Here is a 12,559-nt window from a genome sequence, read left to right as displayed (position 1 = left end):
GCGTGAAGAAATGTTTCCTTTTATTAGTCCTAATTCTTTCCCCCAGCATTTTCAATGGATGCCCCCTGGTTCTAGTATGGTGAGAAAGAGAGAAAAATGTCTCTGTCAACATTTTCTACCCTTTCCTTCCTTCTACCCTTTCCTTGCTGAGAAACTAAACGTTTTAGGATCATAAGGCGTTGTGGTTCGTTGCAAACTGTGCGTGTCATAACGTTGAGAATGTCCTCGGCACACAACTCTTCTTCTAACCCAAAGAAGAGTTGAAGAAGGGTTGGATTTATATCCCCCCTTTCTCAAAAGGGCTTACAAAGGGGCTTACAAACCCCTTTCCCTCCCCTCTCCCTGTGAGGTGGGTGGAGCCGAGAGAGCTCCGAAGAACTGTGACTAGCCCAAGGTCACCCAGCTGGCATGTGTTGGAGTGCACAAGCTAATCTAGTTCACCAGATAAGCCCCTGCAGCTCAAGTGGCAGAGCGGGGAATCAAACCCGATTCTCCAGATTAGGGTGCACCTGCTCTTAACCACTACACCACGCTGGAAGATAAGCCCCTCTGCTGATGATATATCCAATGATAACTAGTAAACAGAACTCTTTTGAGTGGCTCCACTCTATTGAGGTGGCCTGAAGACCATAGAATCCCACCCTGCCTGCTGGCCGCTCCCCACAAAATTTGTGGTCATCCCCCCAGCCAGCCCCTTTCTTTTACAGCTCCTATGTCCCCATAAATTTATTCCTTTCTGCTATATAGCGGCCCTTAATATCACCGGGACCCACTGTCGCCCCCCCCCCTTCTCTGGGAGGGTTTAGGTTTTAAGTAAGGGTTTCGTGGGATGCCTGTACTAAGAAATAACTGCTGTTTTAAATGGGATTTTATAGTGATGGAGCGTAGGTGTTAGTTATAATTTTGATTCACTCCTCTAGCTAATATATTATAAGAACATAAGAACTAGCCTGCTGGATCAGACCAGAGTCCATCTAGTCCAGCCCTCTGCTACTCGCAGTGGCCCACCAGGTGCCTCTGGGAGCTCACAGGCAGGAGGTGAAAGCAAGGGTCTTCTGCGGCTGTTGTTCCCGATCACCTGGTCTGCTAAGGCATTTGCAACCTCAGATCAAGGAGGATCAAGATTGGTAGCCATAGATCGACTTCTCCTCCATAAATCTGTCCAAGCCCTTTTAAAAGCTATCCAGGTGAGTGGCCATCACCACCTCCTGTGGCAGCATATTCCAAACACCAATCACACATCGCGTGAAGAAGTGTTTCCTTTTCTTAGTCCTAATTCTTCCCCCCAGCATTTTCAATGGATGCCCCCTGGTTCTAGTATTGTGAGAAAGAGAGAAAAATTTCTCTCTGTCCACATTTTCTACCCCGTGCATAATTATGATGTTTTATGCATGATGTTTTACATTGTAAACTGGCCAGAGCCCCTTCGGGATGGGGCGGTATATTAAGTTAAATAAATAAATAAATAAATAAATAAATGAAGGAAGGAAGGAAGGAAGGAAGGAAGGAAGGAAGGAAGGAAGGAAGGAAGGAAGGAAGGAAGGAAGGAAGGAAGGAAGGAAGGAAGGAAGGAAGGAAGGAAGGAAGGAAGGAAGGAATTAATAATAATAATAATAATAATAATAATAATAATAATAATAATAATAATAATAATAATAATAATAATAATAATAATAATAATAATAATAATAATAATAATAATAATAATTTCCCAAACAGCTCATCTGATAGTTTGCCTGGGGAACCAAGAGTCAGGAACTCCGAGAATTCAGCATTAGTAGGGATTCCTCTGCCCCCTTGGACAGACGCCACTTCGCCCCACTGACACAGCAAAGAGTACTCATACTAGAAGCAAGAAGGACAGAGGGATGGGAAGTATTTTTATTCAGCAATGACAAACACTCCAAAAACAAAGGATTCTGGACGTTCTCGGTCTTCCAGGCAGCCTGTCCTCGGTCTGGTAGCTCCTAGTGTTTTCACTCCTAATGTTTCATCCGCATCTATGGCTGGCATCTTCAGAGGCATCTTACGGTGAGATGTATTTCTCTTCATGGGGCAGTGAAGATGCCACTATCTTTAAGAGTGCAATGTCAACGTTGGCCCAAATGAACTCAAAATCACACACGTTGCACTCTGGCTGTGTCCAGTCTTATATATTGATCTTACATATAATTAAACAACTTAACACTTCTATTTGTATTTACATTTCCTTATTTCTCTGACAAAGTTCTTAACGATACAGCCTAAGGCTTCCAACTCTTGTAACTAAACATAAATAATCACTTAGTCCATTCAATTCTTTGTTCAGAACATAAGAACATAAGAACTAGCCTGCTGGATCAGACCAGAGTCCATCTAGTCCAGCTCTCTGCTACTCGCAGTGGCCCACCAGGTGCCTTGGGGAGCTCACATGCAGGAGGTGAAAGCAATGCCCTTCTGCTGCTGCTGCTCCTGAGCACCTGGTCAGCTAAGCCATATAGTCCATAGTCCAATTCAGTAGGTTCAGTAGATGAATAGGCATAATTTTGATTTCAGTATCCATGTATCTGTGTAACGTTAATTTCAGATATACCCATTAGAAGCCCCAAAGAACCGTTGGAAGTGGATTGAACACACTGGCATACTGAGGAAGACGCACGAAAAACGTTCTATACGCGCGAGACGTTTTATGTAGAACCTGCAGAATTGGACTATGGACTATATGGAACTGAAGCTTTGTCTCTGAACAAAGAATTGAATGGACGAAGTGATTATTTATGTTTAGTCACAAGAGTTGGAAGCCTTATGCTGTATCCTTAGGAACTTTGTCAGAGAAATAAGGAAATGTAAATACAAATAGAAGTGTTAAGTTGTTTAATTATATGTAAGATCCATATATAAGACTGGACACAGCCAGAGTGCAACGTGTGTGATTTTGAGTTTGTTTGGGCAGTGAAGATGCCAGCCATCAGCGAGGACAAACTGTTAGAAGCAAACAACTGCCAGGCGGTGGCCGCGCGGCCTGGAAAGTTCACAACAGCCTGGCTGCGAAAGCCTTTGACAAAGCAGCAAAAGACTCGGTCGTCACTTCCTGGTTCTGCTCCTCCATAATGCGGGAAAGCGTGAGGCTTGTTTCGAGGAGGTTGCGAACGGGAGAACCGGTGAGGTCAGTCGGTTGCGGGAAAAGATGGGCCGGAACAGGCAGGCAGGTTCTCATTCTGTAAAGAAGTAAAAAAGCGGCGTTAGTGTCTGCCTTGGCGGCACGGTCGGCATGGGGGTTTGCAGCGAATCCAAAAGGGGCGTTGCCCAATTGGGGGAGTGCTGTTGTCAAAGTTTTCTACATTCCATCAGAGGTCTGTCACATGCCGTGGCTCAGCGGTCGAGCATCTTCTTGGCATGCAGAAGATTCCAAGTTCAATCCCCGCCATTGCTAGCTAAAAGGATCAAGTAGGAGATGAAGAGGAAGGTCTCAACCTGAGACCCCAGAGAGTAGACCAGTAGACCAGACTTTGAGCTTGAAAGACCAAATATCTGATTTGGCAGAAGGCAGATTCATATAGATCAGTGGTGGCGAACCTTTGGCACTCCAGATGTTATGGACTACAATTTCCATCAACCCCTGCCAGCATGATGGGAATTGTAGTCCATAACATCTGGAGTGCCAAAGGTTCACCACCACGGATATAGATCCACCCAACGCTCCCTCTAAGAGCTGCGGGGCAGTCCAAAGGACTACGTGGATCTGAGCCACCCAGGAGAGCCACCTTGTTGGGCAACCCCTTATCTGCACAACACCAAAATGGTGGCCACGCGGCCACGCATGCAGCAGCAGAAGAAGAAGAGGAGGAGGAGGAGGAGGAAGAGGAAGAATTTGGATTTATATCCCACCTTTCTCTAGGGCAGGGGTCTTCAAACTATGGCCCTCCAGATGTTCATGGACTACAATTCCCATCAGCCGCTGCCAGCATGGCCAAGTGGTAGGGCTCATGGGAATTGTAGTCTCTGAACATCTGGAGGGCCATAGTTTGAAGACCCCTGCTCTAGGGTAAGGAGACTCAAGGTGTCTTACAAGCTCCTTTCCCTTCCTCTCCCCATAACCGACACCTCGTGAAGTAGGTGGGGCTGAGAGAGTTCAGAGAGGACTGTGACTAGCCCAAGGTCACCCAGCAAAAATGTAGGAGTGCAGAAACACATCTGGTTCACCAGATAAGCCTCCGCCACTCAGGTGGAGGAGTGGGGAATCAAACCTAGTTCTCCAGATTAGAATCCACCTGCGCTTAACCACTACACCACGCTGGGACCGTAGGATTCACCTAATCTGAGTAAGATCATCGGTCCATCAAGCGCCATATAATTTCCTCCGACTGGCAGCAGCTCTCTGCAGTTTCAGGATGAGAAAGATCGTTCCCAATCCCTTAATCTGAGCTCCATTGCTTGGAAAATCCAGAGATTCATAGCAAGTTTATGAAATTCCACCTTACGGGGTTTTAAAGGCAAGGCCGTCTCCCACTCACTGACCCTGGGTATTCCCTGTGTAGCTCCTTCACTCTGATGCGATCAAGCTAGTCTGGGGCACGGAGGCCGCTCACGTTTAAACATGCCAGGTTACGATTCTTGTTCAGCAAAAACTCTGCTCATGGGACGCAGCCGGGAAGCTAACATAGGAAACCTGCGGGGTCCAACCCTCAATGCACGGGGTGGGGGCAGGGAAGATCCTGGCTCAAATCCGATCTCTGGTTCCTGCCATTGAGCCTACTCACCTAGTTCCTCTGACTCGCTGCTCGACGACGTCTCTTGCCGTGACACAGCTGTTCGTTCTAAGAAAACAGAAGATATTGATGAGCAGACAATCCTATCATACCACCACCTGCAAGGTAACTCAGGGGAAATAAGAGTTTCTACTAGCAACAGAAGCGCTGAAACTCTCTATTTATGGGGACAAGTACAGAGGAACCTACTACTACCTTCACTAAACTGTGCTGCTATAACAGTGGTGGCGAACCTATGGCACGGGTGCCAGAGGTGGCACTCAGAGCCCTCTCTGTGGGTACGTGCAAACAGAGTGCCCCCCCCCACACACACACATCTAGGCTGGCCTGGGCCGCTGGGATTGATTATTAGCATTAAACCTAAGACCAAGTTTTGGGGAAGCAGTGTAGGTAACCCCATTAAGCACTGTTAAACCCCACTGATTTTCATGCAAAGAACTAAAGCGTGATCCTTTACTTGGGAGTAAGCTCGGTTGCTGGCAATGGGGCTTGCTTCTGAGTAAACCCTCCTAGGGTCGTGATTCACTCTAGAGATGCACGGTTGCTTCAAAGCAAAGCCACCAACTACCACCAAGCTTACTCCTGAGTAACGCACGCCTCGGAGCCAACCATTTTTTCTAAACTAAAACCTCAGTATTCAGGTTAAATTGCCGTGTTGGCACTTTGCGATAAATAAGTGGGTTTTGGGTTGCAGTTTGGGCACTCGGTCTCGAAAAGGTTCGCCATCACTGTGCTATAACATCTTTGCATATATATTGAGTATTGTTTAAACCAGGGGTGTGCAACTCTGGCGCTTCAGATGTCCATGGACTACAATTCCCATCAGCCCCTGCTATCATGCCACCTCTTAACCTTCTCTTCACCAAACTGAACATCCCCAGCTCCCTAAGTCTCTCCTGGTAAGGCATGGATATTCATTCATTCATTCATTCATTCATTCATTCATTCATTCATTCATTCATTCATTCATTCATTCATTCATTCATTCATTCATTCATTCATTCATTCATTCAGATTTGTACACTGTTCTCTCTACAAGTGCTCGGAGAGCAGCTTACAGCAATAAACAACATAAAATCAAGTGAAGAATGGTTGAATCTTTTAACGAATGGTTGAATCTTTTAACGAAATACGCAGCAAACGACAAACTGTCATCATTATTTTAAAAAACAAAGAAAATAAGGACTTTATTGAGAACTAGGCTCTGTTTTTGAATGAACATTAGAAAAGAATGTAAAGATATTACAAGTTATTGTATTATTTGAAGTATAAGGTGTGAAGGGTTAAGTTTGTCTAGGTCTTTCCTTTTTTCTTAATATATAAATATAAATTTATAAACCCGAGTTGGATTATATGCAGAAATATGAATAAGAAAGGGAAAAGAAGAAGATTTAAGTAGAAAACTTTAGTTTTTTAAGAATAAAGCTAGTAGGAAGTCAAGAAATAAGGTGTTGTCAAGATAACATTAAGAAGTAGGGGAAAAAACGAATTTGAGAAGATTAGTAAGTTAGTATGTTATATAAGATAATGAGGTAATGATGCTAGATGTTAGGTAGTGGAATTGCTAGTAGGTAAAGTAAGTACTGTTATTATTTGTAGTGTATGTATAGCATGTCATCGATATTTAAATAATGTATGTTAGTTTTATGTCGGTTATTCAATAAAGCTTCAAAAAAAATAAAAATAAAATCTGTTTAAACAAATGAGTAAACAATTGAAACAATTAAAACGGTCAAAACAGTTAACCAGTTATAACAATTACAATCCAATCTGATCTAATTAAAATACATTTAAATTAAAATCGAGTAAAAGCTAATTTCAGATCAGAGTTAAAATAAGACTGGCAACAGATGCCGTTTAAAGCAGGCAGGGAGTTAAGATTTGGGCCGGCAACGAATGCAGGCGAGAACAGAATTACAATTTTGATTTTGGTTTCCAGTTTTCTGCCTCAACCAAAAGTCGGCAGAACTGCTCTGCCTTGCGGGCCCTGCGGAATTCCATCAAATCCCGCAGGGCCCTGATGTTAGGTAGCAGAGAGCACTGTATGCCGGCACCAGTCCTGCATGCCAAGGAATGCACGCTGCTGCAGAAATCTCTCCTACCAATATTCTTGTGTTCATTCACGCATGCCTGACCCAGAACTTCCAAAAGAGGAAGAAGAAGAAGAAGAGTTTGGATTTATATCCCCCCTTTCTCTCCTGTAGGAGACTCAAAGGGGTTTACAATCTCCTTGCCCTTCCCCTCCCCCCCACAACAAACACCCTGTGAGGTAGGTGGAGCTGAGAGAGCTCCCAGAAGCTGTGACTAGCCCAAGGTCACCCAGCTGGCGTGTGTGGGAGTGCACAGGCTAATCTGAATTCCCCAGAGAAGCCTCCACAGCTCAGGCGGCAGAGCGGAGAATCAAACCCGGTTCCTCTAGATTAGATACACAAGCTCTTAATCTCCTACACCAGTGATGGCGAACCTATGGCACGGGTGCCAGAGGTGGCACTCAGAGTCCTCTCTGTGGGCACGCACAAACAGAGTCCCCCCCACACACATCTAGGCTGGCCTGGGTCACTGGACTCGATTATTAGCATTAAACCTAAGACTTAATTTTGGGGAAGCAGTGTAGGTAACCTTGTTAAGCACTGTTAAACCCCTCTGATTTTCATGCGAAGAACTAAAGTGTGATCCTTTATCTGGGAGTAAGCTCGGTTGCTGGCAATGGGCCTTGCTTTTGAGTAAACCCTTCTAGGGTCATGATTCACCCATTGGAAGAGTTGCACGGTTGCTTCAAAGCAAAGCCACCGACTGCCACCAAGCTTACTCCTGAGTAACGCACGCCTCGTAGCCAACCTCAATATTCAGGTTAAATTGCTGTGTTGGCACTTTGTGATAAATAAGTGGGTTTTGGGTTGCAATTTGGGCACTTGGTCTTGAAAAGGTTCGCCATCACTGTCCTACACCACTGCTCACAAACACCAATTTGCAGAATGACTCATAGGGTGTAAGAGGCACATTTTCCTTGACACAGGCGAATGTCTGCTGATAACATTAAAGGTTAGGGAGAGGCACCTTCTAGAACAATCGGGAGTCCAATTATTATGGGGTGCGATCACTCAAGAGGGGACCCACCCCCCCAGTCCTCAACCCATTGTCAGGTGAATGGAGCATTCCCCGAGACCTCCCGTAACGCTGTGAGGTTTTCAGGAACAAACGAGAGCATCTAAAAAATGAACGACACCACCTGGCCGCCGGAATGCATTGTCTCCAAGTACGTGGAGTTTTTGAATGGCCTTTGGAATGCGCCTGACCAGACGTGGCCGGCAGCTCACATGACGACAGGCGGACAGAAAAGCGTCACTCTTCTGAAAGCCCTCTGGAATGCGCAGAGATGGTGGGGAAGGCTTAATAATAAGGGGAACGAAGAGAAACAACAGAAGGTTCCCAACTTTGCAGGCATGGCTGGGCTCTAATTGCCTTCCTTACTTCTCTCCCTGCCTTGAGCTGAGCACGTCTCAGTTCGTGCGTCCTATTTCGAGCTGCGTAAATGAGTAAGATGAATGGAAAAGTGGATGATGAGTTGCACAGAACGACTGAGGTATGATAACCCCTAGGGTGTTATGGGTGTTCTGGGTTGTACGGCCATTTTCCAATAGCATTCTCTTCTGACGTTTCCCCTGCATCTCTGGCTGGCATCTTCTCTGAGAGAATGCTGCTGGAACACGGCCATACAATCCGGAAAACCCACAACAACCAGTGGTGGGATCCAAACATTTTAGTAACAGGTTCCCATGGTGGTGGGATTCAAACTGTGGCGTAGCGCCAATGGGGCTGGGCGGGGCACGACGGGGGCGTGGCCGGGCATTCCGGGGGCGGGGCATTCCTGGGCGGGGCTGTGGCAAGGACGCAGCTGCTGCGCCAGTCCTTGGGCGGGAAACGAACACATGCAGGCGCAGGCTGCCACGCACGCCGGTGCACCTCCTGCTAGACTGCTTCGAGTTCTGCGCGCTACTGCTGAGAGGAGGGGCGTAACTATGGCAAAAATCACGTGGCAAAACCACCCATTAGTAACCCCCTCTCGGCACACACCAATAATTAGTAACCTACTCTCGGGAACCTGTGAGAACCTGCTGGATCCCACCTCTGACAACAACCCAGTGGCAGATTCCGCATGGGCCAAAAACAGCGGTGTGAAAACAGTGTGAAAACGGTGCAAAAGGGTTTATACCATTTTCACACCGTTTTCACACAGCTGTTTTTGGCCCATGTGGAATCTGCCAATGATTCCAGCTGTGAAAGCCTTTGACAATACAATGACAACCCACGCTGCTAGGGAAAAAGGTATTCGTTGCTCCCTTTCAAAATAGCGGAAGCTCACCTCTCCCGGAAGGCTTCTGTCCATTACAGCTGATCTTGGGTCTCTTCTGGCCGTATTTATCACAAAAACGTGGATCTCCTGCCCGGTTACAACACCAGTCGTAGAATTTCAGCTCTTCATCTAGAAAGGGGAAAGGAGAATGAAGAAAAGGAGCCGTGACAGCATTCGGAAAACAGTTTATCCCTCTGCAAAACTTTACCAATGTACTGGGCATTTTATAGAGCACAGGTGTCAAACTCGCGGCCCTCCAGATTATGGACTACAGCTCCCATTATCCCCTGCCAGCATGATGCTGGCAGGGGATGATGGGAACTATAGTCCATAACATCTGGAGGGCCGCGAGTTTGACACCTATGTTATAGAGCGTGGCTCTTTCCACACAAACCTTTTAAAAAGTTTTGAGGCAGGAGATGAAACGTTACCTCCAGTGACTTCTGCATTATTTTTCCCCCTTATGTCTCGAAAACGTTTGATTTTTACACTCAAAACATTTCAAATGCGGCTCCTTTTAAAATGATGCTTTGGTCGAAACGTTTTCAAAACATCTTCCGTTGCCTGTGCGATCTATTCACAACGTTTCCCATGCTGCTGCGCCACCCCCAAACGTTTGCCTCGGCGCCATTTCTGAGCTCTCGCCATTTCTGAGCTCTCGACCCCTCTCCTGTTTATTTCTCCCATTTTGGTTTGCTTTTAATTTGGGGGCTAATCTTTGAAGCATGGATTATGCGAAGCATGGGGAATCGTACTGAGAAGATGAAGCGCTGAAGAATTGATTCAACAACTACCTCAAAATGTGGGGGAGGGGGGACACACGTAATGGCGGCCATGACCCATTTGAGAAGGTGAGTGCGGATATACATTGTGGTAAAGCGGGGGGGGGGGGATTGAAAATGTTTTAGAAATGTTTCAGGTGATTTGTGTGGAGCCAATGGATAAAATCTCATCGAGATTTTGGATAAAATCTCATCGAGAAAGTTACAACATGTTCCTGGACGAAAATTGCAACATAAGAAGAGCCAACGTAAGAAGAGCCAATACTTTGAGGACGTTAACAGTTTGTCATAACATAAGGGAGGAGGTAGAAGCAGGACAAACAGAAAGAGGATCTGTGCGCAAGTTTTTTTACTGGGTGTTATCTTGTGCTTGATTGGTTTTGTGTCGAAGTCCAGTGAGACGATGGTTACGTTACGTTAAAATCTTCATTAAGGTCTTCCTGACTACAATTTAATTTTGACCAAGGTTATCACGGTTGTAATTGTGGCCTTTTCCACACAACCAAAATAAAATATCTTGAGGCGGGGAATCAAACATTTCTGCTGAGGGGTCTGGCAGTGTTTTAAGCCCCCAAACGTTTTATTTCCAGCCTGAAAATGTTTTAAACGCAGCCACGGTTTTAGCGATTCTTTTTCTGAGAACGCTTTCGAAACGTTTTAATTTGCCGTGCGATCTTTTTAAGATGTTTCCTATGCTTCTCGGCAGTCCCTGGATTTCCTCCGTCGCATCACCTGTTTTTTATCAGGTTTTTTTTAATTTGGGGTGCGTGTGGTATCTTTGAAGCAGAGGCATACCAGGGGAAAATGGTGCCCAGGGCAACACATTGCTCAGGGGGCGCCCCCCCCATTTACCTTAGCCAGCAAAGAAGAAGAAGAAGAAGAGTTTGGATTTATATCCCCCCTTTCTCTCCTGCAGGAGACTCAAAGGGGCTTGCAATCTCCTTGCCCTTGCCCCCTCACAACAAACACCCTGTGAGGTAGGTGGGGCTGAGAGAGCTCCGAGAAGCTGTGACTAGCCCAAGGTCACCCAGCTGGCATGTGTGGGAGTGTACAGGCTAATCTGAATTCCCCAGAGAAGCCTCCACAGCTAAGGCGGCAGAGCTGGGAATCAAGCCCGGTTCCTCCAGATTAGATACACGAACTCTTAACCTCCTACGCCAAAGGAGGGCGGTAGTGGTCCTGGGCAGCCTGGGAGGGCCGGGCCAAGGGGCACCCAGATGGCCCATGGCAGGCTCCCCCCACGTGATCTAATGGGTGGTGCTTGGGGGTCAATGGATCCCCCATGTTCCTCTTACAGATACGCCACTGTTTCGAAGCTTTGAGGGCATGACCTATGAATGTCCCATTGCACGAGGACGCATCCAAGCATCAGATTCACAGAGAAGTAAAAACAAAATGGAACAAGGACTGTAAAAACCAAGTGGAGACTCTTGCTCACATTATACTTGACTGTCCGAGATATGTGGGTATTAGGAATTTCTCTCCTGGGCGGGTCTTAGACAAATCTGAAAGAGACTCTGACAACTCTGTTGTGGAGCTTTTGTTAAATAACACAGAGGCCGTGACTCTTGGAAAAAGTAGCAACATTTATCTTACAAGTGACAGAATTTTCTAAGTAACGTCCAATGCTAGATACAGTTTATCTGTCTGTGTTTTGAATGTACTTTTGATTTGTACTTCAGAAATGTCGGTAATGCTCTGGAGCCTATTTTAATATGCCTAATAAAGGTTGTTGTATTGTATTGAACAAGCACAAAATGGCAACCAGGAATCGTTTTGAGGGGATGAGTGCAAACAAACGGGGAGGGGGGGAATTGAACATGTGTTGCAAATGTGCTGCAAACGTTTTCATTGACTGGTGTGGAAAAAGCCAGTATTTGGCTTCTTCCACCCCTATTGCCAGTACTCTGTCGCCCTGGGCTGCTTACCGTGGGTGGTTCCAATTTTCCGTATATTCCTCCAGATTCTCTCCTGGCGACCTTCCAGAAACATCTTATCTGCACCGTATAGGCAACGCACCCCGGAGCCGTGCTTGTTTGGGGTGGAGGAAGACATCAGCGTAATGCTGGAGGTGGGCACACCTACAAAGAGGGAGAAAGAAGAGGCGAGTTCCACATTCCTATTCCCCCCTCCATTGTTCTTGAGAGGAAAACAGAGAACGCTCTTGTGTCTCATCTCAGCAATTGGAAAGGAAGCCCCCCTGCTTAACTTCTGATATCTGATGAGATCGGGCAGAGGCGTATCTAGGGAAAATGGAGCCCGGGGCAAAAAATCTGAATTTTCCACCCCCACCTGGCGCCCAGGTCTACTGCCCGGAGCCAGCAAGGCACCCAGGTCTACTGTCTGGAGCTGGCGAGGTGCCCAGGTCTACTGCCCGGAACCAGCAAGTGTGGCCCGAGCCCGGCGCCCCTCTCACGTGATTAGATGGTGTGCACCCAGGGATATGTGATACCCCATGTCCCTCTGGCAGATACACCCCTGAAATCAGGCTATCCTGGCCCATCCACGACAAAAGGAAAGAGTGACTATGCTAAATAAGAACATAAGAACATAAGAACAAGCCAGCTGGATCAGACCAGAGTCCATCTAGTCCAGCAATGGCCTTCTGCTGCTGCTGCTGCTCCTGAGCACCTGGTCTGCTAAGGCATTTGCAACCTCAGATCAAGGAGGATCAA

The 12,559-nt window shown here is 46.5% G+C and overlaps 1 protein-coding gene across 1 annotated transcript; it reads right to left on the bottom strand.

The window, feature by feature from the left end:
- Window positions 1–2,353: 2,353 nt before the first annotated feature.
- Window positions 2,354–11,960, bottom strand: LOC125435575 (mucin-4-like). The gene is made up of 4 exons (XM_048501769.1): window positions 11,813–11,960; window positions 9,112–9,231; window positions 4,740–4,796; window positions 2,354–3,197 (listed from the first exon to the last, which is right to left on the bottom strand). Exons 1-4 carry the CDS (start codon window positions 11,937–11,939, stop codon window positions 3,193–3,195), a joined length of 309 nt encoding a protein of 102 aa, XP_048357726.1. The 5' UTR covers window positions 11,940–11,960; the 3' UTR covers window positions 2,354–3,192.
- Between the last annotated feature and the right edge of the window lie 599 nt (window positions 11,961–12,559).

This window comes from Sphaerodactylus townsendi, linkage group LG06 (genome assembly GCF_021028975.2).
Source record: "Sphaerodactylus townsendi isolate TG3544 linkage group LG06, MPM_Stown_v2.3, whole genome shotgun sequence".
Classification (NCBI taxonomy): domain Eukaryota; kingdom Metazoa; phylum Chordata; class Lepidosauria; order Squamata; family Sphaerodactylidae; genus Sphaerodactylus; species Sphaerodactylus townsendi.
Note: the sequence above shows the minus strand (reverse complement) of the source record. Positions and strands in the feature narration are given on the sequence as shown.